Here is a 25392-nt window from a genome sequence, read left to right as displayed (position 1 = left end):
CTGCTGCTGCTGGTGGTGAGCGAGCTTTCTGTGCACTCCACCACCAGCAGGGAGAATAACACTTATTATTTCATGAATTCCAACGCCCAGTGTGTTTTCTCAAATCATGTTTCATCGTTGAACTGATATAAACCTGAGACCTTTTCCTGACCTTTTTTTTTAGTGGCGTACAGGCCCAGTTTGGTCGGACAGACATCATGAAAACTGTAGCTCGACAAATGTTCCGGACCTGCAACAAACTTTTCTCTAGGTAAGTTTGTGGGGGAGGGATGTATTTTCCTACTTTTTATATTAAATTGGGCTGGGCCGAGTATAGGTTCAGAGGACTATCCCTGAAATGTTTTAACATCATATTATGAGTCTGGGGTCCAACGTTAATATAACTATTGCTTTAAATGTTAAGTTAACTTGTAAGTTGCAGGCCCTGGACACTCTTTCTGGTACACAAATTACAATTTTTAAATGCGATCCAATACATCATCTGATCAATCCACATTCTAGATAAAGGAATATTCTAACTTTTTTCTTTTGACACCGTCAGATTAGTGTAATATGTTATGTTATATATTTAGAGATTCTGTGTATTTTAATGAAGGAGTGGGGGGCATTTTAAAGGGATAATTTAACTTTCTTTTTGAAAAATAAACCTTCAATCTTAGAAATATTGAGGCTGAAAATATTTCAGTGAAGGCTCATAAATTGTATTTTGTCAGCTGGTAACTGTAATATTTTTAAACTTGTTTTCTTTTGTAGAAAAACTCTAAATGATGTTGTGGAGGCCCATCCATCCAACATGGAGACAGCAGCACAGATGGACAACATCCAACATTTGACCAGTCCTTCCCATAATACCAGTGTTAGGGACAGCATTCACCATATTGAGGCAGTGATGGAGAGGGCCCACCATGGTGGTGGATGGCTCCTGTCTGGCATTATCTGCATCAACATCCTGATCCTGGGCTGCGCTCTGGTCAGTGGAAGTGCCTTCAACAGTGTGGCCATTACTGCTGTACACAGGCAAATCTTCCTCATCATTCTCCTACTCCTCACAATGTCGTGGATGCTGTTTTACACAGTCTTCACCTCACGAAAGGATGAGGCTGTTTCGTTCAGAGATGGCCATGCGGGGCCTGCATGGCTCCGAGGTCAGTTCATTCTTGGTTTAGGTTCTAGGTGAATGTCATTTCAAGATTGAATCACTTTAATGTTTTTGTTCCAGCTGGACTTCTACTGTTTGGACTTCTCAGTCTCATCATGGACATCTTCAAGATTGCCACCGCTGTGGGCTACCTTCACTGTGACTCTGCTGTTAAAGTTGCATTTCCTGTCGTCCAAGCTGTGTTTCTATTTGTCCAGGTTGTTTTTATTTTTAAAAACGTTATGTTAATGCATTGCAAGAACATGCAATCTGTTGATGAGTTGGGAAAACTGAACAAAACCCTGTCGGCTTTTTAGACATATTTCCTGTGGATTCATGTGAAGGACTGTGTGCAGCTACACACAAATTTTACACGGTAAATTATTTTCTTTATTCATCAGAAAATATACCTATTCTTGCTGCACACTCATGTTTTCATTCTTCCAGATGTGGGCTTACTCTTACGCTCTCAACTAACCTGGTGGTATGGATGGCAGCCGTCACTGAGGAATCTCTTCACCAGACTGACATTCCTGATCTAAACTACAATGTCTCACAAAGGATGTACAGAGGTATTTCGAGATGGTTTATTTTCAACTCTTTCAGATTTATTTTAGCATCAATAAGATAAAAATAACTTAATCTTCCATTTCAGCCAGCTTTGTCAATAAGAAGTGTAATTGCAGTTACTCGGCATGCTACACCTTGAAAGAGGCCTCCTACTACCTGTATCCCTTCAACATAGAATATAGTCTCTTTGCTTCGGCTATGGCCTACGTCATGTGGAAAAACATTGGTCGGCTTGTGGACGATCACAGCCATCACAAGATCAAGTTCCGCATAGGGGATGTGTGTTTGGGACCTTTGACCGGCGTCCTCCTGGTGGTGGCAGGACTTGCAACATTCATAGTGTATGAGGTGGACATAGAAACAGGGGATGTGAAGAAAACAGACAAGGCTCTGCTGATCCATTTCATCATGAATATAGTGATAGTGAGCATGATGTCCCTCTCCACTGTGATTGGCTGCATCATCTACAGGTTGGACCACAGGGAGCACGTATCTGAGAAGAATCCAACCCGCAGCCTGGATGTGGGGCTGCTGGTGGGAGCCTCACTGGGGCAGTTCATCATCAGCTATTTCACTATCGTGGCAGTGGTGGCGACAGAAGCCAGAGGATATCTGAACGCCCTCAACCTGACCTGGGCCTTGCTGACAGTGCTACAGCTCGGCCTGCAGAATTACTTCATCATCGAAGGACTCCATCGGGAGCCCTTCCATGGGATGCAGGAAGCGGCTCTGCACACAAACGCTCATGCTTTCCAGGGACGTCCAGAGATTATCATTGTTCAGGAAAGCCATAAGTCCAGCCACTTCCTGACTTCAAGCCGTGATAAGCCTAGTTGGAAGAGAAGAGTACTAAAGGAAGTCTGTGCCTTTCTACTGCTCGCCAACATTATTGTAAGTTTAAGCTTATTTTCTTTCATTGATTTATATTGAATCAAACCAATGATCAATAATGTTTCTGTTTTAAACATGTCTTTATTTTCTTACTCTGCAGCTGTGGATCATGCCCGCCTTTGGTGCTCGTCCCCAGTTTGATCATCCCATAGAGATACAATTCTACAAAGTCTCAATGTGGACGGCCATTGTGAATATTGGACTTCCTTTTGGAATCTTCTACCGTATGCACTCTGTCGCCAGTCTCTTTGAGGTGTACGTCATCTCGTAGATGGACTTGTGTTTGGGAATGCAGAGTAATTTTATAAACGTATGAATTGAATGTCCATTTTTATTTATCAAACGTATACATTGACCTTGTTATATTAATAAATATTATTGAAACATAAAATACATGTCATGTATAACTTGTTGGCCAACATTTAAATACAAATATTAATTTGTATTTAAGATGGATATGCCTTTCATAATGTGCTGCACTTTACAGGCACTAGCATTTAAATGTATTATTTATGAATGGATTTTGTATTTTTCCTCAAAGGCACATGGTCAATTTAGCAAAGGACAGAGGTTTTTATTTAAAGGATCAAAAGAAACTGTCTGGACTGTAAACATTACAAATGGTTTCAACCCTTATGACTTTTACCCTTTTTAAAGTACTAACTGCGTGTAACAGGTTTGTTTTGGGTATAGATAATATAATCGCATATTAATTATGATTATGTATTGATTTAATCCTTTAGAGGCTTCAAGGGGTACCCAGTATTTCACAAGAACATATACTTTTACTGGTTGCTTGCTGGAAAGGGGCAATAGTGCCTTCTAGTGGTTATGGTCCAAAATATGTATTTTTCACTTTAAACAATTAATAGTTTAGCAGTTATGATTCAGTGAGAATTTAAGTTTTCTTTCAGTATTGATGAGACTCTACACTGTTAAAGTCTAAAGTGTGACCTAGTTGTAGTTCACGTCTTTCCCATTAAAGCACAGAGCTCAAGAAAGATACCAACCCAACATTCACAGATGCATAGTAATATATATTTTCAGGATCATTTACGTAAAATACAATTTTCAACATCAAGCATTGTAAGCATAGCTGACCAGATCCAAACAAAAACCTGGTCATACACATAAAAACATACAATCTGTATAATTGTCTCCAAAATCCTGTAGTGTAAATTGTCACAAACTACATCCATTTTATTAGACAACCAGTTGAGAGTGCACTTAAAGCATGGCAATTACAACAAATAACGTGAAACACCAATAGTGTGCCCTCCAGGATATTTTACAAGCCTCTCTTGGAAATGATAATATATTCTATAGTAAGAGCTGACGGCAAAGTTTAGCAATTTTTAATCTTTGACTGGTATGTTGCCAAGAAAAGAGCCTCGGCCTTCAGTAAATGCTCCAGACATTCTATGGTCTTGGGAAATGTACAAACACAGTAGTTCATGGGCAATTTTGATAATTCAATCATCTCCCATTATCTGAAAGGTATCTCTACCCCTTACGAATGACTTGCCCACCAAAGTTGGTAGAGAATAAATGTTGATGATTAGGGAGGCAAGTTAAACACAGTGAGGTTTATCAGGAGCCAAGCGGATAATGAAGGGAGGAGAAACCCTGGAGTTGAACAGTTCCATTTTTGGTCTTCTGCTTACATCTTCTGAATCTCAAAAAGGCGGACATCAGTGTCATACCAGATAGGAGGGTCCACATTGCTGGAAAATCAAAATCAGATGTAGGTGTTTAGTCAGTGTGAATAGACTGTTGCATAATTCTCAGCTCTTGTGGTTGACTTACCGCAAATAAACAACCCCCCACATGTAGGTGCGAAACCACATGGCAGTGCCCGCGTTGGCCTGATACTTTCTGATGAGGATAGGGTGAGGAACTGGCAGCAGGCCGACTAATGTGCCATGCTGGAGAAACTTCAGGATCTCTGATTCATCTGTCAGACCCCTGCAGTGAGACAAGTGAGCACACATTAAAACAAGGTAACATTTCAAAAGATATGACATGGCGATTAAAGAGAAATCGTTTATGTACTTGTCGATGCAGATCTTCTCCACCTGGGGAACCAGCACCTGTAGAAGTCGCATTATAGTCTGCAGGGGAAGTTTACTTTTCCAGGAGAGGACCTGGGACAATAAAGATAAATTCCGATCAGTTACACATTCTGCCACATCTAAAATAGGAGAGGCTGAAAGCAAAATCAGATACTGACCCATTCTGGTGTTGGAGCCCAAGAAGATGTTGAAGACGCTATTGAAAAACGCCTTCTCTCCATTTCTGCTTCAGTGTAGAAAACATCCTAATAATGTAAAGTAAAAGATGAACTAACTTTGCTATTCTTTTAAACAGAGACGTGCACACAAACGCACACACTTACTTCGTTGTCTCTGCCTGAGTTGGACTCTGTGTCACTGGTCCCAGCGACTGCACTTTGCTCTGAGGGGGCTGCTTGGGAGGCGCCTGTCTTTTGGACCGACACCATGGTGCCATCCTCTGACACCTGGGACTTTTCGGTCAGTTTATCTATAGCTGCAAAAACACAGAAAGCCAATCATTATTTGCAAGATACGTCTGGTGATTTAATTTATTTTTCTAATTGTCAAACAAACCCATGAAAACAGCAAAACCAACATGTATAAGTATTGTCTGTGTATACAAAACCTGATACACTATAGTGTATTCTTCTGTACCACAGAGCTCCAGTTTTTGTCCAACAGCCAATAAAAACACAATTGGACATTTCCCCTGTGTAACTGATTAATTTTTACAATAAACATTGGTACTAAAGTTTATTTTCAGTCGACTCTACAATTTCTTCCTGCTGTTAATAGTTGCTACTGCAAAACTTTGAAAACAATACACTATTTAAATCTGTTTGGATAACAATTTTTTATCAAATGTAAGTAAATGTTTGTTTGTCCTCTTATTAGGTAGGACAATAAGCTTATTTTTGTGCTTAACTTGTGTAATAGTACATAGGACAAACACCCATCCTACAGTCAAAAGTTATTTAGTAGTCAATGTCTTAACATATCAAGTTGACCTATGATCCAATTTAACCCTTCAATAACACAATAAGGGATAATGGCCGTTTCTCAATGTCGAGTAAAGCTGCTCCAGAGCCACTATTTCAAGCATACTAAGTCATCGAGGGCCGCCGAAGGACTGTTCCAATGTCCAGTATACTTTGAATTCTACCGAGCCCGGCGTACTTTGTAGCGAGAAATTTCGAGGCTGCACATGTGTAGACTCCGCGGTCTTAAAATCCCCCACAATGCTTTGCGCACGGACCAATTTCCCAAAATCTGTGGCGGAAACTGTAAGGCGGGGCCTCTCATATGACGCACACCTGCACACTTGCTCGCCTGTTCCACTCTTCGTTTTCCGAATGCCAGGAAGGATTCTTACCTCGCTTCTGAAGCAAGTGACTCGGAAGACATGTGCTACCAAGCAAGCGTATTCGGCATTGAGAAACACCCAATATGTCAGTACCTGGTATAGCAACCAGGCTGGTCTTCAGTGTGCCAGGCTCTGCCGGCACAGCAGGGTGCGAGCCCTCCATGGATACAGTCTCCTGAGAGCTGGTGCGGGAGATGACATCCGGAGTCTTCCTCTTCCTCTGCAAACCCTTCTGGATACAGACAGAATCAGAGGGCAGGTTGGCCAACTGGTGGAAGACGTTGCGTTTTCGGATGATGGCGTACACCAGGTTGCAGTTTCCTTAAAGTGATGGCAAGAGGGAAGGATTTATTATGTTACAAATATCTTACTCAGTTTATTCTAACACATTGATCTTGACCACAAAAGGAAAAAGGCGGTTAAAATCCTTACAAGAGAATTATATACAACATTATGTTACATGTCAGCTTTTCCTTACCATCAAACTGGTACTGGATAATATTGTTGAAAGCCTCAAGAAGAAAGAACACAAGGTGATGGTTCTGGGCTACAGAGAACAAGAACCAGGTGGTGGAGAAGGCCTCCAGCAGGTGGAGCAGTTTATTGGCTGCCACCATGGAAAGGCTCTTCAAATAGGGAGACACTGCAGGATGAGAAATGTCATTAAATAAGGAAAACTATAACCATTTTTATTTGATTAAGTGGCATCTATTTCTTATGAGATGATAAAATGTTTAAGTAATTGATGCTGCAAATAAGAGGTGTGTGTTGCCAGACACATGTTGCCAGAGCAATTCACCGTTTACAACAATGGTGAGTAGGCAGTCAAACAGAGGCTGGAGACGCTGGTGGCCTGTGGTGATAATCTTGTGAAACACCTACAAAACAAAGACAGTGACAGTTGTGAGCATTAACTGTAACTATATTTGGCAGGAATTAAGACTATTTCAGAATCTGTAGTCACCACTATAAGCAGGTCGGCATGAGTCCCCGTGAACACAGGGATGTCCATAGGCACATGGACGGAGTAGGGCTTATTCAAACGCACGCCAAAGTTTCTCTCTCCACTCAGCAGCAGCAAAATGAACACACCAATGTGCATGAGACCAACACGGGCTGCAGCCATAAAACACATCAGAATATAATTAAAGGTCAACTATTATGCAAAATCCATGTTTTCATTTCTTTCATAGATAATCATGTGTCCCCTCTGTGTAAAGAGATTCTGAAAGTTTCAGGAAAAAAGATTCGCTCACTTTTTGTCCTGATCCATTTATATAAAAACCTGTCTGAAAATGAGCTGATCAGATTTTGGCCACTTAGTGATGTCATAACGATTTTTTGGGTTGTGTAACCATTAGCCAATAACCAGCCGAGGTAACACCCGCCCACCTTATCACCTGAATCTCCTCCTAGTAACATGGTGTTCTTTTTAACCAAATATCTCTCAGAGGGGCGTGGGGAGTGGCTCCTTATTTTTCATCTAAAGTAAAAGACAGAGAATCAGCACTTTTTAAACAGGGCTGCAACAGAGGGGATTATGGGATGCTACAATGCATGATCTGTTTGGTATTTCGAACCAAACACTTCAGAGACATGTTTTGTATATCTCTGAGACCTATAATATATTGATACCTTTAACTAAATGCTTATTAGAGATTTCTTGGGTGCAAGGACCATCTGAAAACACTGGGTTGAAACTCACACTGGTCAGCCCTGGCATCATTCAGGTAGAAGAGTATAGGAACCAAAATATCCAGCACATCACTACTCTTCAGGACAAAAAACAGGAACTTCTGTCATGGGAGCACACAAGAGATGTTGTTGAATAAAACAAAGCTCCTAATCAAACAAACATTTCATTTTTTGTTATTTGTTCTAACCTTGTTAAAGTCACAAAGCTTCCAGAAAAGCACCAACAGCTCTTGGTGGAACTGGATCTTCTTTGTAGAGTTAGGCAGGTAAGTCTGACTCAAAGGGTTGGTCAGCAGACGAGCTAGGCCCTTCAGCACAAAGTCAAAGTCCTGCCAACAGAGAGGGAGAAGATTTGCTTTTGACATTTTTATAGGGTATATCTTTATGTTTTTTAATAGAAATGACAGTCAGCCTACCTCTTCTCTGTGGATCCTTGACAGATAATTCACAAAAAGGTTTTCAGGGCCTGCAGTCTGCACCAAGATAAAAAGATGATTTAAAAAGACATTAAACAATGCCATTCAAGGCAAGGTAAGTTCATTTATATAGCACCTTTCAACACAAGGCAATTCAAAGTGCTTTACAAAAATGAAAGACATTAAGAGCATTAAGAAACATATTATAAAATGGCATTTAAAAACACTCATTTAAAAGTGAAGATAATGAAACATGAATAACAAAAGGTACAAAGATAATAAAACATGAATAACAAAATGAAACATGAATAACAAAGGTACAAAGATAATGAAACATGAATAACAAAGGTACATGAATACAAATGACAGTACAGTGTGAGATACACACATCTGAAATGTTTAGGTCTTGCTAACTTTTTAGCAGAAATTGTTTTTTCTTTGACCTCACTTTCTTTCTACTTTCTTTTTTAACTTATCCTTTAGTTATTTCATGCTAAACGAACCCCCCTTTAGAAAATTCTAATCGGCACCCCAATATTCAAAAATTCAACGGATCCTGACCATAATTGTGTAGCAGATACAATTAATTTGCTCCCAGACATTCATGTGGCTTGCTAGTTTTGGACCCCATCTGTAACCCCAATACACATAGGGGACTTTCATTCAGTGATCAAATGGATTTCTTTGAGTATGTATTGGTCTCGTACCTCTTGTTCCTCAATGCTGGATGGGGAGGGAGGTCGATGTGGAACCCCTCCGTCATGCTCCAGCGTCACAATAAGGATCTGAACAGCCTGCTCCACCAGCTGCTCCCGGTAGTCGGAGAAGAGCAGGTGGTTGTACGGGATGCCATAGCCCACTGGATCATAGGCACACACCACATTCAGCAGAGAGGTGAACAGAGGCAGAGCATGTCTAGGGAAAAGGACATAAAGACTAGGTTACAGAATGATGTGCTAGAATTTACCCATATCATTTTTCTTAAGGAAAAAAAAATGTATATACTCTATTTTGTAATGAACTCCCCTATTTAAGTAAAAGCAGAATGTAAGTAGTTTACAAGACAATCAGAATCCATTCATAGTTATATAAAAATGTGTAAGCATGAAAGACCATTCAGCAACACAATTCAAGACTTTGGAAATAATAGTTTGACTGTAAAGAAAGATCTAAAAGAGCTGCATATAATAAATGTTTTCCTCATCTAAATGCAATTTCCATGATAATGAGCAGATCAACTTGTGATGTTAATCATGAAGTGCGTTTGAAAGCTCTGAAAGGTTTTGGACTAGATTTTTTTGGTTAAAACTGTAACTCTTTGATTATCTGCCATGGCTTAATTCTGGTTAAAGGTAGTCCATGTATTCACAGTAATGTAACGTCCTCTAATCAAGGTTTTACTTCCTCTGGCATTTAAAATGAAACCCTGCATGTGTTTGTCCATACATTTGTGAACTTGCTTAAATCTGCTTATTACCTGTTTTCTGTGGAACAGAAGAATGTCACCCAAGGGTTGAGGACGCTGTTATCCGTAGAGGAAGGCAGATACATGGCCTCAGAGAAGCACGTTAGTAACAATCTCAGCAGCTCTGCCCTGAAGAGGATCAGTAAAAAATAACTTAGAGGTTGACAGAAAAAAGTTACCCATGTAAAGATAAGAGAGTAAAACCTGTACGTGTCACAGATCCTGTCAAGCCGGCTTGACTCACCTATTTAGATCATGAATGTAATTGAGAGGGGGCGACTGTGCAAAGCCCACCCCTGCCTCCCAGATGTATTCACAGCTGTCTATAGACTGCATGTTCTCTACTGAGTCCTGGATGAGGTCACAACAAATATCCACATTAAAATGTGTTTAATATTAGCAAATTAAAGGTGGACCCTAACCCTAGGTACATTTGAGAAACCGGCTCGAGATACACTTTTTGTTATATTCCATGAAATGCTCTTAACATCCAGATAGCAATGAATATCTTCAGTGCTTTGACAAAAAATCCATACAAAAATGTCATCTGTGGATGCCGTAGCTCTGTAAAAAGCACGACCAATCATTGTAGTCGGCCCGGCTAAAATAACTGGATGGCCTACCTGCCTGTCAGCCTTCCATCTGTGCACAAACTTATCTCGTGCCCTCATTGGTCATGTGTGCGTTCGTGTGTGTTGGAGGAGGGGCTCTGTAAGGAAGTGGCAGATTTTTTCCGGCTGTGTATTTTTAATTTCTAGCGCACTCGAGCTGGTTTCTCCAAAATTACCTACCCCACCTTTAATGACACAAATAAATCATATATATAAAAAAAGATTAGCAAATTAATTAATAATAAATGTTTCCATGATGTGTGGCTTGTGGAAATGTAGAAGTGATTACATAATTAGCATAGAATAACGACAACAAAGGTTATCAAGGAAGTTTAAACCCCTTAAGAGCATTTACTGTTAACAGAGTTGTAGTTTGACGGAAAATTCCTTTCTTGCTCATGAGAGTTGAGGAATTCTTCCAGGTGAGAATGACAATTGTGATCTTTTTCTATGCAAAGTATTTTCAGAAACTAGAGTTACAGGTTAGTTGGGCAACATAAGAACGAGGAAGTAGGAAAAAAAAAAAAGTATCTTTAACAATCAAAATACATGTTAACCATTCCCAGCTTTTTTTAAAAACCTATCATTAATGATTAATGCTGGATGGATTTGACATGGCAATATAACAAAATGGGTACTCACAGGGCCTCTCCTATGGCTGTGCACAGTGAAGTCAGGGCAGAAGAGGAGGTCAGCGATGGCCAGGAGCAGAGACTCGGCCAGGGGTCGGGCTCCATCATCATCATCCAGCTCATCAGACTGGAAAAGATGGACACATGTATGAGACTAGATCCAGATGATCAGCATTATTCTGTATCCTTCATTGAAAGGCGTTGTGTAAATGGTCAAAGATGTTGCAAAGACTTGTCAGAAATGTCTCAGTACAGCTGAGTTATTCGTCTCTACAGGTAAAAAGTCAAAAACACCTCATTACTACTGGAATGGGAAACAACTTTAACTTAAATAAAATAGTTTTACATATAAAAAGACCAGGCTGATAACTTGTAATGCTATAAACACTGTATCGTATGTTCAAAGTTAGTTAGCATCTGAGAAGCATTATCATAATGTTATTTTGTTTGTTATATTTGTTGTTACCTGAACAACATCAGGTTTTCAAAGTAAGATGTCGTCAACACTTACTTATAACAACATTTAAGAGTGAGTGCTGTTAAAGTATTGTTAATAATAATTAAAAGACTTGTTTTGATTGTCTCCCCCAGGAAACAAAGCATTTTTGACTCTGATTGATTCCTGTTCCCACTCACCCCAGCCCGCCCAGCCCCGGGCACAGTGGACCAGAAGAATCCTCTCCAGTCCTGGTCCTCAAAGATGTAGGGAAGGATGCGGCTGAGGATGCGAGTGCAGTTCAGGACCACCTGCTTCTCCCTCTCTGTGGGGCAACCAGACTCTGCACCCTGCACCAGCTTCTCCACGGCCTGAGGACAACAGAGGAATGAGATGTGTGGTATTGAAGCATTTAGTGATGTGCTGAACAACATGCTCTTATTTTGTTTCACGGTTTGGTCTCAGTCGGTTAATAATTACCCAGCCAACATGCTCAGTACAATAATAAACACCATCATTTCTGAGGCATCTTGTTCCATAAAAAAGATCATGGCCATTTTCTTTTTTGTTAATTATAATAATTGTATGTGGTTGAGAAAGCCTTTTAGAGTGAGCAGACCCTTATAATACTTTTATTATAGGAGTATTATAAGGTTAATAGTATCATATACACTGGACAATATTGATTTTATTTTTGGAAAACAAAGACAAAAAACCTGCAGCACTTACTAAATTGATTGTTAAAATATATGCGTTTTGATTACACTGGGAGGTACATTGTCTGAAAGATATGGGGACATGTGTTTTTGTGGCCTTCAACACATATTTACTTGAAAATAATTATTGATCTAAATTCAATCACCAGCATGTTGCTGGCTGTGTTCAAAATATGTAACAAACCCCTTTGAATTAGTAGCTTCAAGGGCTCTCGTCTCCTCCTCTTTATTTAATTAGGCTCTAAGTACCAAGTGGGCCTGTTTTGTTTTTGATAGGCGACTTCAAACGGAAACTGGTACCAAGAGACAGGAAGTGAAGGGAAAGGAAGGGAGAGTTGACTCACTTCTTCCCTCATCTGAAAGCATGAGGCAGTGCTTTGCTGACAGACTCCTCCGCTGGGCTCTGACAAATAACACTATTCCTCGATGTAGCCTCAACACAAGGAGTATTCCTATGCGATCTAACATTATAAACAAGATTCTGTTACACAGATGCATTAACAGTTTCTTCAGTGTGTACCTTATAGCAGAGAGTTGCTAAATTGGAGGGGGACTCTTCTCGAACAGCTCTTATCTCGGCCGCTGGCACCAGTGCAAAAACATCCTGGACCGTGGTGGTGGTATCTGCCCAGAACTGGTCCCAGAAGGCATCGTCTGTGGCTTCCACTGGCTGTAAAAAAAACATGTTTACTTTTTCATTCCCATATGAGTCAAATGGAGCATTTCATTTCAGGGAAATTTAAAAAAACGACAGCCCTAATAATCTTAAAGTGCAATAATATGATATAGCCCTTTTAATTCAGAATGCACCTTCTTTTGTCTGCATAGCCCATCCATGGCCGACCTAATGGCAATGTAAACACAAGCTCTATTCTAGCAGCAGCAGTGAGGAAACATGATATGGCACCCTGGTCTAGCACTGTCCACCTGCCGCATCTGCAAACGCCAGACTACGTCATCAGCTTTGATTTAGCAAAGCCATCTTTTTTTTTTCCTTCATAAAATACCAAAACATGAACACATCTTGTGATTTGCATCGTATAATAAACCATAAATGAATCCATGACAAATACGACATATTTGGACAACAGTGATTTTAACATCGACCTTAGGAACACTTAGGTAATGGAAAATAAATATTGAGATGTTGCATGCAACATGAGACTGTTTTCCTATCGCTACCCCATCATACGCGTCATCTCCTCGGTGATGCTCTCCAGCACGCTCATCGGCACATTATCTATCAATTGTACCCTTTGCTCAGCTGTATTGGAGGCGCATTTACCTGTGTTTTTGTTGTCAGCTGGATCACTGCTTTCCTGAAGTTCAGTTTTGAGTCGGTGCTGCCCATTGCGATTATTTCCCTTTATACTAACAGGGCCGCTGCTGCCGAGGATCCTTGTTAATCTCACCTCCGTCCTTCGCTTGAGTCATTGGCGGAGGCGTTTTTTACTCTATTGGCTGGCTGGACCTGCTGCAGGCTGTAACTTCCGGGTTTGGAAGATGTCAACAATTGAGTCAGATTGGATTGTTTTGTTTCTAGCATTTTAAACTGCTATAAAGCCTAAAGACTGTGATTTATTTATTTTCCCTTAGGGGGGAAATGTTTCCATATTATAAAATAACCATACTGATTTTACGTGCAGACACCCACTTTCTGTTTGTAGATCTAATTTATTGAAGAAGCAGTTTTTTTATTCCAACCCAAGTCATATTTACATCGGTCTGCTATGTGTTGTAGTAGGCTATTAGGTTTAAAACAGCGACATCTTTTGGGGAATGTACCATTTTTGTCAGAGCCTTATGACATAGTTATTCAATTGGTGTGTCTGATTAAAAAGACCACTTATTTTTACAGAAGAATCTTGTTTTAAAAAAACGAATTGTAAAGTTTAATTCAAATGAATTACTCAATTAAATCAAACGCTTTATCGTGGACTGCAAAATGTGCACCAGTGTTATGACATGCTGCATTTTAGTGCTACTCGTAAGCCCCTTGTTGTTTTTTTGCAAAATGATGTTACCCTCATTGCATACGTGTAAATGATATTCATAATTTGCCTTATCATCATTTTTATCATAACTATCGTGCGTATTACACTTCACATATCTGATTCCACATTAAACTCTGATTTGAATGTCCTACTAGCACAGTCTAGTTTATTTTTCCTTACAGCCCTTAAAAGCAACACTGCTGGTTTTCGCGCAGGCGCAGTGCCATGTAAACACAACTGTCGCGGTTGGTTGTGGTTCTGGCTGTTTTATCTAGATAGGTTGAACAAAAATAGCTGTTATACTCGGGCTTTGGCACTGAGATCGTTAGCTTTTTGACAAGGAAACTTTACTTTTTTTCTGCAGTATGTGCCTTTGTCAGCTATTTAAGAGCATCAGCTTCGAAGATTAGCTAGCAGTGCGTTAGCTTTTAACCTAGCGTTTGTGACTGGCTTTTTTAACTGTCCTAGCTAGCTTAATGCTATTTCGGTAAGACCCGGTTACTATGCAATTTTTAATTACCAATTATTTACAATTTTGAGTAGTTAATTATACATGATAATCCTTTCGGTGTTGCCAAAATGTCTTATAGTTTCACATTCATATTTACCATAATTAGCTAGCTTGGCAAGGCTATTTTGCTAACTCAGGCGATAGGCCATCGACTGAAAGGAATCAAGCTAACAAGTCGATAACGTCAACTGTTCGGGTCCTCGGTACTGATCAGAACAAAAACAACGGGAACTCACCGAGATTGATTTAGTGTCATCATATGTTGACTGAAAACAGGTAAGGGAGGCGTACAATACATAATATGACGCAAACAGATGAGATATTGCTCGAAATAAATGTTTTAGTTTCGTTGATGTGGCCTATATCAACCACCTGCATCAGCCATTTAAAAATAATTGTGATTATGGGGTTGGTGTTGAAACATGCGAGCTGCAGTTGATCGTTCATGTGTCACAGCAAACATTTACATGTTAGAGGCTATATGTGTTTAAAATGCGTGTGTGGATGTGCTTGAAACCCGAACAGGAAACGTCAGCGCAGCGGCTGTGATGAGGAGAGTGGCCACCTGGTTCCTCAGGCCAAGAGGCAGAGCAGATCTCACCCGCTCTCTCCTGAGCCGGGCCGGGATGCGTGGGACTCTGAGGTACGTAACACTGTCATGAGGCCTACTATAGTAATACTGAAGAAGCTGGACAGTTGTCTTCTTTCACTAAATGTTCTGTAGCAGCAGATGTCAGCAAATGTATTTAATTTGTCTAAACAAAGAACCAAAAAACTGAATTTTTTTATTATTTAGTCACCTTTTGAGTTAAGATAAGATAGGAGTTTATTTATCCCGAAGTAAATTGTTTTGAGTTACAAAAATACAAAGAGCAATTCAATGTAGATCTACAGGAAACATAGCCACATAATTAATGTAAAGTACTGTACAGTGACAAGCAGTATTTAGTAGTGCAAAAAAACGTAGTCGAAGATACGTAATTGCACGTTATTATAGAACATTATTATTAATAATAATAATAATAATAATAATATTGCACATGTTATATAGCAGAGAGTGTTTTGTAATGGTATTTATATTGCACATAGTGGTGGTGAAGAAGTTCTCAGTTCCCTTTACTGAAGGGTGAAGAGTTATAGAGTTTGATGGCCACTGGGAGGAAAGACCTCCTGTGCGTGCGGTGGTCTCAGTCTACAGCTTAAAGTGCTCCGGTAGGAAACCAGTGTGGCATGCAGGGGGTGAGACTCGTTGTCCAGAATGTTGAGAAGTTTCCTCAGCATTCTCCTCTCCGTTAGTGATCACAATGAGCCCAAAAAGCAGGGCTAAATATGAGACGTATTAGTGACTGCCACTGTATCTCAGGTGCATTAAAAGTGACACATGGGAAGAACTGGGATAAAGTACGTTACCCTATCTGTTTCATCTACTTTTCATTGTCTGATTTGTAAAATCCTCAAACTCACATGGAATACACCACCTTTAGTACTGTCATTGTTACCAAACAATCTGACCTTCAGAGTTTACATAGGAGATGGATTATATATTAGGTACCACCATCAAGCTATGGATAGAATAATAGTAATTTAGATTTAGATTTCATCCAAACATCACTCTCTACTGGTTAAACTGATACCCGAGTGTTTAGGGCATGAACCTCATGGGGGGGCCCTGAGCAGCAAGCCTGGTTAAAAGGCTTTTAATGTATCCAGAGAAAACCACCCTTAATGTTGACATTCATATCTAGTTTGCGCACTGCTAATGTGACATCTGCATTTCAGTCCTCCAACAGTGAGAGCAGCAGCAGCATCAGCAGTCCGGAGCATGCGGCTGGGAGCTGTGGCAGTCAGTGTGTTGTGGGCCCCAGCAGTCCCGTCGGCTCCGGGGACTGTACAGAAATGGCCGGTGGCGCCACAAGCCTGGTGACCTACCTGCAGATCAACCGCATCCTGAAGCACGCCCACTTCCAGAGCCTCCAGAGCCGATGTCCAATCAGAGACACATGACGACCCCATGTCTCTCTCTGTGTGCCACCAGAGGAGCGAGTCCCTGAGGCATGCCGGAGCCCCACATGCTGATTCACTTCATTCAGCTCTTCCCACCCATCTCCAGTTACTGTGATCTCCCACAGCTCTAACATACCTGTGGATGAAGCGATCAGCCCTTGGTCAGGTATCTGGAGGGGATTCATCATTCAAATAAATCAAAAGTGATAATCATTTTAGCAATAATAACTGTGTGATCAACTTAAACACATTTTTTGTGATCCACTTATTTTCTGACCAGTCTGGTTTACATGCTGCTCTGACGGGACTGATTGAAGATGACAGATCCCTGTGTGTTGTCTTAAATGTTGTATGAAAACAGTGCTACTGGAGCTACAGAAAGTGGCACCAAACACGATTTTATGCCGGTCCGTGTGACTCGTTTAGTCTCATAGTAGGGTACGTAAGTTGTACTGAATCTGATGTCTGTGTAAGAACATGGACCAGTCTCAGGGAGGATTTGCACTTGTCTTGGACTGCTCATTTGCTTTCATATTCAGACGGGCAACCCTCTACAGGGACCTGTAGAACCATGGGTGGTAACTTGGCCAAGGAGGTTATGCTTTCTGACCCTATTTTGTTAGTATATAGATTATTTAGAGTTCAGTTAAATTCAGTGGAGAGCCATCTTATGCGTTAGGTGATTTGGATTTAGTGTGGTTTGCAGGTTTTTTTAGGACTTAGAACCCTTCTACCAATTGTCCATCCACATCTGCACTTGTGTGTACAAGTACAGTATGTTTGACGGTCCTGATGCTGATAACAATTTGAAAAACCATTGATTGCTAAACCAGGTGTTGCTTACTGACATCTTTTAATGTTTCATTTTCTCCTGATCAGACTTATTAGACCATTCATTTGTCAGCAGGAAAATGAAAAACTATTGGCCTGGTTTTCATGAAATTCAGTGGAAAATGTAAGCATGGGTCAAAGGAGAACCCATTCAATTTTGGACCTGGATCATCTGTCGGATACAAACTTTATCTTTTACTCCCGGAAACAGCCTTGGCAGAGGTCTGTGCTCCGCGTGTGCCCTCCTCGTTATTTAAGGAAATTAAATATTTTGTAATGATTCTCTGAATACAAGTTGATTCATGTCAAAAGTGATCATGATAGGAAGCTAATAACTTGGAATCATTTGTATAGGATTAGGTCTGATAAGTAGGCGGTTAAGGTTTCTTAGGTTTTCTTGTGATCATGGGAACATTTAGTGATCACAATATTACCAGCTTTGTTTTGTCATGACCACAAAAGCAAACAAGACAATGGTGTTCGAACCGCAAACTCCATACAACTTTCCATACTCCTTTTTAGCCTTTTCAAATTGTTTTTGATTGTATGGAAGCGTTTGAGCATGTAGGAAAAAGTAGTTGTGTCTGTCCAGAGGGGTTACATCACAGCCTTTAGGAACAAAAAGACATTCCCTGGGCTTTGTTTGCGATATGACCACTGAAATGCTGTTTTTAAAATCGCAGACAAGCCTTTCTGCCTGTGCACTGACATTGGATGGTTGCTGTGTGTGTGTCCTTGTGCACTGAACATCCAGGTACAAGCACTGACCACGAGGCTGTGCGTCTCTTCTCTGAGCATTAGATTGGTTTTATTGCTAAAGCCTCATTGCAGGAGTAAGCATAGCTGTTTTGATTTTATTTTCAGACTGGTGTGTCAGACGTTAAAGCATTTTGAAGATGTGGTTTATTTTTTTCAATGAAATATTTTTTGTATTTAGTGATGTACATGACATTAGCCTGCCATTTACTTTTTTTTCTTGTAAATACCCCTTCATTTCCAAAATAAAAATTAATGTTTTTGAAAAAGGCATTGTTTACTTATTTTGTATTAAGCTGCATTTTGCCCTTTCCTTCCCTCTCCTACATGTTGATGCTGGGTGATCTGGTTCTATTCATACTGTTCCTCTTTTTGAGAATATACCTATTTGGTTTTGCTGACAGGAATTCCTGCCATCCCCACATCCTCCCTTTTCCCTCCAAATAGCCAATAATGAATGACTCCCCATGCATTGAGAGCATCATTAATGAGAGATGACCTGTGTCAAAGCGAGGAGCAGGGAAAGGTTTCTTTAATTAGCACACTGCATGTCCTTGTCTTGTCACAGACACAGTAACAGATTACATACATTAATGCACCACACGTAACCACGGTTACCTTGCAGGCCACTGTGGGTCCTCATTACTCGCCTTCTTTTGATTCCCTCGCTTCACCTATCCGTACTAAATTAGAGATGACGAATGAACCAATGATAATTCAGGATTAGCAATCTGCCTGCATGTAGCTCTTTTTTTCTCTGGTGCATGCCTTCTCATTATCCTGAAATGCAGCACTATACAGAGAGGGACAATTAGTGAGTCGTAAATGAACGTTACATTTTAGCATCATCTGAGGTATTCCCTGTTTTAACCAGCCTTTTGTATTGTGAAGCAAACATCCCATTATAGCCAGGCAAATGCTGTGGCAAAAAAAAAGGTGGCAACAATGCAATTAGCAGCATCTTGGATAAATATTTATTTTATTAATAATCAAATTCCTGTTTACGAAAAACTTTATTGCATGTTGAATAAATAATTTACCCGAAAATGTAAATATAATCATTGGCCCTATTTTTTGGTATCGTTAAGTTAAAATATTCTTTAACTGCAGTAGAGATCAGCGTTTATATATATATATTTTAAAACAGCCTACTGGATGGATGAGACTAGCAAAGTAAATATAGAAAGTTTAATTCAGTGTAAAACGTGTATTCTTTTGCACACGCTGTTTAAAATGGTAACATTTCTGGGGGAGGTAGTATTAATATTGTTGTTGTAATGTTATTATTATTATTATTATTATTATTATGAAGAACATTAACAACGGCGATAATATCTTTCAGGGTGAATGATTAAGTAGATAAACTAAATAACTAAAACGTTTTATCCTTAAATGACCAAGAGTGAAATGTCACAGCACACACTAGTTTTTACTGTAAATACTGGGATAGTGTTCTTTCTGACAGCAGATGTTCTGAGTCCAGATGTTTATGAAATGATCAGCAGAGGGCAGCACACTGAGTGTTAGCTGCTGAAGTCCTCGCAGACTGCATCATATAAAAGATGGGGTATTCTACAACAGGGTCAAGAAGTGTGGGCTACGCGGAAGATATTTATCTTTAATCTGTTTTCACACACAAACACACAAACACATCATACACACTGTCCTTTCTGGGCAGCGCACAGATATGAAGGTGGGCGGTGATGAATGGCTCATATCAGCTGAGTGAAGATGCAGGAGAGAGTTAAATGAACTGTCCTTGTTCTGGGGTCTATGTATGCGCATACATTGTTATATTTTTACCGTGGCCAGCGGGAAACAAAATCTGGGTTAGTCTTTGGTTTGTTTTCTTTTGTGTCCTCTCTGCTAAGATTCCTATCTCTCCTCAAAGGCAAACGCACACTAAAGTAATCAGCTACAGCCAAACTACTGTATGTTTTAGATGTATCAGTGTCTGGTTCACCTTCAGCTTCAACACTAGAATAATCTCAACAATCTTATTTTAGAAAAGGAAAAGGCAAACAGTCTTTGGAGTGGCGTCGATATATTCAACATAGGAATCACGTCAGACCTAAAAGAACAAGAGCAGAAAAAGGAAAACTAGGCTAAAGCTGACCTTGCCACCCTTAGCTGTCTTTGCCAGACTTTGCCTGATATGTGTTTGGGCAGCTGTTGCCTAGCATGAGCTGGTGATTGGGTTGGCATCAATCGTGCAGCTTACCCTCACCAGCCAACACAAACATCTGCTTTACCTCCCCACAACTATTTTCGCCCAACATCAAACAACAAAGCTCGCCCGCTCTACTGCCCCCATGGACATCCGAAGAATTAATGACCCACCAAGCACATTAGCGGTGCCCTATTGCCCCGGCCTGGCTGGAGCGGGGAATAAGGAAAGCTGTGGCAGAGAAACAAGGAGAGGGAAGGGTTAGTGGGTCGGGATGATGAAGTGCTTCGTAGGTCAGGAATCGAGATGGATAGTTATTCAAGTAATATTGTGATGTTTACTGCATTCATGCAAATCCCTTTTCATCCTGCAATGCGCCTTCAGCATTCATTTTACAGTCACGTTCACAGATGAGACATTTGATTTCATAGCATCTTATTGTTTGCAATTCTGGTTCTATGATAGATGTTAAGGGTTTCAGTGAAAGCACAGTATTACTCTCTATTTTTGCAACTTACCCTAGTGGTGTACTCAGGTTGAGGAAGGAGTTTGTTAAAATACAAATCTATGACTAGAAGGCAAAGCACTCAAACTGAAACGACCTGCTCTTGAGAAACAACGAAAACAGAAGAGGATCTTCTTCCTTATCCTCAGTGAGTCAGCCGACGCTGCTGCTGCTGTGAAGGCTCACTCTTTCCCCAACTGTTGCTGTTAGGGTGTGGAGAAGAGGGCTGGGTTATCTCACTGACTGCAGCCTAAACATGCAGCCTCGATGCAGCTGAGAAACAGTCGTCATTTCCCTAAGAAAAAGAAAGAAAACCGTCCAGCCACTCTCTTTAGAGCTGTCTGCAGTTTTAAAGCTTTGAACGGACTGAACAGAAAAGTAGGAGGATGACCGACAGGCTCGGCGTGCTTGGGTCTGTGTCTCCGGTTTCACTTTATGGCCTCCCTATTCAATTTCACACAATGCGCTCGAGAGACAATGTACAGTAAACTGTTTTCACAGCACAGCGAAGTTACAGTCATGGCCTCCATCAATCATAATAAATGTTCACCCCAGTACACAGAAAGAAAGGCTTTGAGCAGTTTTTTGTCCCACATGCAGGCCACCAGTGTTCCTCGTTTTGTGGTTGCTTGTGAGGATATTCACACACCCTGGCTTATATTTGTAAAATGTTTACAATTTTCAGTTTTGTCCTGTTCAGCTGTCAACACTCGCAGGCCTTCAACCCAGAGTGTGCAGGAGGGAAGAAGTGCAATAGTTTAGAGAGAGTCGTGCTAAGTGAGACTGTTTAGGATTGGTTGGGTAGAGCATGCACTCAGCGCACCACAATATATACCGCTGTTTTCTAAATGGCCCCTATTAACTGAATGGGAATAGGCTGCACTCAGGCCTGTGCTGTTAGCTCAGAGAGGACAGGCTACATGGCTCACACAGCCTGGTGTCGTGTGCACACGGCTGACCTACCACACAGACATGTTTCATATCCAGAAGACTGATATGGCGCCGTTCACAGTCACTGAGGTGCAATTTGTTGCATTTGGACTATAACTGTCAGGAAGAGATATACCCTCACTTAAATAGCTGCCCATAATCTGCCCCTCTCCCTGTATTATCCTAATTGAACCCACGGGCGGCCAACGCCATCAATAGCTGAGCTCATCTGCAAATTAATAAAACATGGGCCCTCTCCGAATCTGTGCTTGAGATAAAGCTTGAAGCTACTTAGACACACTAAGACTGAGTGTTTGTGATTGTTATTTTCAAAAGGAATGGAAGCACAATAAAATGTTTTCATTTTCTTTTTCAGCAGTGATGAGTCCTTATGGCTCTCCAGGTCCTATGTGTATTCCCAACTCGCTAGTTCTTCCTTTTCGTAATGGAAACACTTATTAAAAACATAAAACGTCATTTACCTAAACATGCTTTTGCAACCCTCGAACACAGGGATGTTAGATCGGAGGCCACACAGCTTTGAGGTGCAGATTCTTGATGATTCAACAGGTGATCACCGAGCAGGATGTTTTGTTTTCTCCTCACTGCTGACTGTTGTGAAGCTGCATTTTCCTTGGTCAGGACTTAGACATACTGGCACCACCAACAAGTGCCAGATCAGCACAAGAACAGGGGGCTTTTTGACTTTGTGTTTATTTTGACTGTCTGGACGGACGCACAGCGTGATGTGGGAGTTGATGAAACGGGTGGTCATCATAATAAGACCTAGATCTTAATAATAACAAATCCTAGAGGACACTAAAAAAGCAACCAGGGGTTATTAAAGACATCTATCATGTATCTTGGGCTCGTAGTCACTGAGTTACCATCCCTTCCTCTTCCTCCTCCTCCTCCTCCTCTCGCCAGGGACGTGCACAGACATTTGGAGGGGCTATTGCTTTAAACTGGAAAAAGGGCCTCCCCCCGAAAAAAAACAAAAAACCTTTTGAAAATTCTAACTTGTTTTTAATGCAAAAGAAACCAAACGATTGTTACATTAACTAATTTGAAGAGTAATTCACATTATCATCTCATAAGAAAAAAAGCTAAGGCGACTACTTGCATTCGGTAGTTCATAAAAAGAAAACCAGGGACATTTTTTGTTTTGCGGTCCATATCTCATTAAAATAAATAATGTTACTAAATATTAAAGAGAAAATGGGGACAATTCTGTTTTCATGTAGTTTTGTAACTGCTGTGCAGACATACTAATAAAATAGGGCTTCTAACTAGTTACCTTAAATAAACTGGCTAATTAATTAAACCAGTTCAATACGCATTATTCTTATCATTCTTTATGAGCGCAGTAACGGTACGGTATCTAATTACCTATTTATTTAGTATTCCATAACTTAATAACAGAGATGGTCAAACTGAAGTAGAGACATGGCAGAAATCCTACAATGAAGCGGGACAGTGAAGTGTTCTCCTGAGAGAGGGCGATCAAGAGAAGAGAGAGAGGGCGAGGGAGTTTACAGATGAAAAGACACAGAAAGACAGAAGCACAATAACAAGTATATTTAGGTGTTTTTTTGTAAATAACAGACGGTGTCAAGAGGAAGATAAGTCCCCTGGTTTGTCGCCTATACTCTAACTGTCATGAGAAAACTCAAAATCAATTTTCCAAAATCCGACACTAGAGGTGGTCTTTAAAGGCCCAGATACACCAGCCAGTCACCTGAGAAATCGCCGACGCCGACACCGACTGTTGCGTCGCCGGACTCTCCTGCATATTTGCCGACTTCGCGCACTGGAACACACCGCACCGCAAATCCGAGCCGAGCACGTATGAACTGCGCATGCGTGAGTGGCAATAACTCTCCTTACCAGCAGGCGGCGGTAGAGTGTATTCATCATTCAAAAGAGGCAACAACCGGAACAACCGGAAGACAGAGAAGAAGAACAGACTCCGTGATATAAACAAACCACAAATAGCGTTTTCTTTCCATTTTCACTCTCGTCCATTGAAAACATGAACGAACAGGCTCTATAAACCGATGAGGTGAAATAGCCGTCCGTGTGTGTTCCATCTTCCATTTTAAATCATTTGTTTACCTCCCTCACTTCCGTTAACGCTTCTCATGCAATGTGTGTTTTATCGCGTGTATTTATCGAGACGCTACAATACTTGTGGGCTTATCATGTTGATTCGGCCACAACAGAGGGGCAGCCGTCAGGTCAGGGCAAACGGGCCGTTGTGCCTGTGCACGTCCCTGCCACTCGCCATTGTTGATCACTCTTCTGTTAAACATGCAACCAAGGCCATGGTGACAACACTTCCCCTCCTTCTCTTTTTCTCCCCCATAAAACTTTCTATCATGGAGCACAAATCCATTGATTTTCACACATACATAACCCAAGCAAGACTTTCAACCTCCTACTGTTCCTCCGAATGGAGGGCCGAGCCTAAAGTGGCATCAGTCTCATGAGAAAAGTTGGGACTCGTCCATATCAACATAAGGTACATGGCCTTGAGTGCACCTGAAAGTGGTTGGTTTGCTCTTGGGTTTATTTTACTGCACAGTCTGCTCAGGACATAAAGAAAGGAATGCTGTTAAAGCTGGAAGGCCATGACAACTTGATTAGCCATCAAGATCAACTGTGAACAACCTGGGAGCGCGGAGAGAAAAGGCTGACATCACAGAGCTCGGGTATATGGAGCCATGGATATATGGACAACATAGAAAAAGCATACTGACTCTCCAAAGAAAACAGTGACTAATCCTGGGACAGAGTATTGTTTGGGCATGCACATGATTGTTGAAACACCTCGATGCCACAGTGAATGATGGTGCTCACTTGTCTATGCTGGACCAGTTACAAAGTGAGGGGTGTAAAAACACGAGTAATCATCAAACCAGAGGGTAAGCAGGTTCCCATGAACAATATACACAGAGACAAGCCTTTTCATCCACAGAGCCTAGATGGTTGAGCTTTAACAGTGCACACCATACAAAAAGAAGACACAAGGTGCTTAAGGCATCTTACATGGCACAAAAGGTCTGCTCATTTGTTGGATTTGTTTTTTTTAAGTGGTTTCGACCTAAGTGTATTTACTCGAATATTACAGGGCTCATGTTTTGTCAAAGAAAAATATTGTACCTTGAATAGGCCACTCAACTGCTTTACATTACGTTTTAAATCCCCCATTTTGTTCGAATCGTTCTCTATAGCAACAATACAAATGTTTGCCATTGTATTGATTATGTGTCAGACAATTGATTTGCCAGGAATGGTAACTCAGCCGTTTGCCTGGACACTCAAAGACAATAATAGTTAAAAAATAACATTGTGTGAAACAGCAGGGGGTCAAACATTGAATTGATGCTTGTTACAGGTTAAAGAAAACATATTATTTAGTGACATTTGGAGATATTGGTAAGTTAACCACTTTGTCTAACAACCATATAGCCGTCTGGGAAATGATATGATTACTTGATGAATTGTGGGAGTTCATATATATTTAACAGTTTGACGAACTACTTAAAAATACTCCTTACATCTGTATATCAACATTTCAGCCCTCTGAAAGTGACTATTCATCACAAAGAGTGCTGTTACTTTTGATACCTGTATAGATAATGTTACCCTTAATAATTTCTTTGGTCATGTTTTATCTGCATTGACACTGCAAATGACATTTTTAG

At 40.6% G+C, this 25392-nt stretch overlaps 3 protein-coding genes across 3 annotated transcripts; 2 read left to right on the top strand and 1 right to left on the bottom strand.

Moving 5' to 3' along the window:
• Nucleotides 1–16: 16 nt before the first annotated feature.
• On the top strand, nt 17–2988 carry LOC307015747 (proton channel OTOP2-like). Its single transcript, XM_079644547.1, has 7 exons — nt 17–250; nt 754–1145; nt 1220–1356; nt 1456–1514; nt 1586–1710; nt 1794–2599; nt 2700–2988. Exons 1-7 carry the CDS (start codon nt 198–200, stop codon nt 2868–2870), a joined length of 1743 nt encoding a protein of 580 aa, XP_079500673.1. The 5' UTR covers nt 17–197; the 3' UTR covers nt 2871–2988.
• A 627-nt stretch (nt 2989–3615) lies between these two features.
• Nucleotides 3616–13484, bottom strand: hid1a (HID1 domain containing a). The gene is made up of 19 exons (XM_079644543.1): nt 13273–13484; nt 12508–12657; nt 11472–11642; nt 10846–10962; nt 9837–9943; nt 9605–9721; nt 8835–9042; nt 8128–8184; nt 7900–8040; nt 7722–7812; nt 6981–7132; nt 6816–6894; nt 6495–6659; nt 6110–6337; nt 4995–5146; nt 4830–4916; nt 4652–4743; nt 4406–4564; nt 3616–4323 (listed from the first exon to the last, which is right to left on the bottom strand). The coding sequence occupies exons 1-19, from the start codon at nt 13336–13338 to the stop codon at nt 4260–4262; spliced, it is 2403 nt and encodes an 800-aa protein (XP_079500669.1). The 5' UTR covers nt 13339–13484; the 3' UTR covers nt 3616–4259.
• A 744-nt stretch (nt 13485–14228) lies between these two features.
• LOC307015750 (protein VCF1) lies at nt 14229–18354 on the top strand. The gene is made up of 3 exons (XM_079644550.1): nt 14229–14768; nt 15018–15135; nt 16272–18354. The coding sequence occupies exons 1-3, from the start codon at nt 14752–14754 to the stop codon at nt 16494–16496; spliced, it is 360 nt and encodes a 119-aa protein (XP_079500676.1). The 5' UTR covers nt 14229–14751; the 3' UTR covers nt 16497–18354.
• Nucleotides 18355–25392: the final 7038 nt, after the last annotated feature.

Source organism: Notothenia rossii, assembly GCF_949606895.1.
Source record: "Notothenia rossii genome assembly, chromosome: 8".
Taxonomy (NCBI): domain Eukaryota; kingdom Metazoa; phylum Chordata; class Actinopteri; order Perciformes; family Nototheniidae; genus Notothenia; species Notothenia rossii.
The sequence above is the reverse complement of the archived record's forward strand: the minus strand, read 5'-3'. Positions and strand labels throughout refer to the sequence as shown.

What these genes read in the sequence shown, in the direction of transcription:
- LOC307015750 (XM_079644550.1), top strand. An exon ending in GGGATGCGTGGGACTCTGAG is followed by an intron (nt 15,136 to 16,271) that starts GTACGTAACACT and finishes TCTGCATTTCAG; the next exon opens with TCCTCCAACAGTGAGAGCAG.
- hid1a (XM_079644543.1), bottom strand. Translation starts at nt 13,338, where the DNA reads ATGGGCAGCACCGACTCAAAACTGAACTTCAGGAAAGCAGTGATCCAG. An exon ending in CCGGGGCTGGGCGGGCTGGG is followed by an intron (nt 10,963 to 11,471) that starts GTGAGTGGGAAC and finishes CATCTTTTCCAG; the next exon opens with TCTGATGAGCTGGATGATGA. An exon ending in CCAGCATTGAGGAACAAGAG is followed by an intron (nt 8,185 to 8,834) that starts GTACGAGACCAA and finishes ATCTTGGTGCAG; the next exon opens with ACTGCAGGCCCTGAAAACCT.
- LOC307015747 (XM_079644547.1), top strand. Translation starts at nt 198, where the DNA reads ATGAAAACTGTAGCTCGACAAATGTTCCGGACCTGCAACAAACTTTTC. An exon ending in CTACACACAAATTTTACACG is followed by an intron (nt 1,515 to 1,585) that starts GTAAATTATTTT and finishes TCATTCTTCCAG; the next exon opens with ATGTGGGCTTACTCTTACGC. An exon ending in CTCACAAAGGATGTACAGAG is followed by an intron (nt 1,711 to 1,793) that starts GTATTTCGAGAT and finishes CTTCCATTTCAG; the next exon opens with CCAGCTTTGTCAATAAGAAG.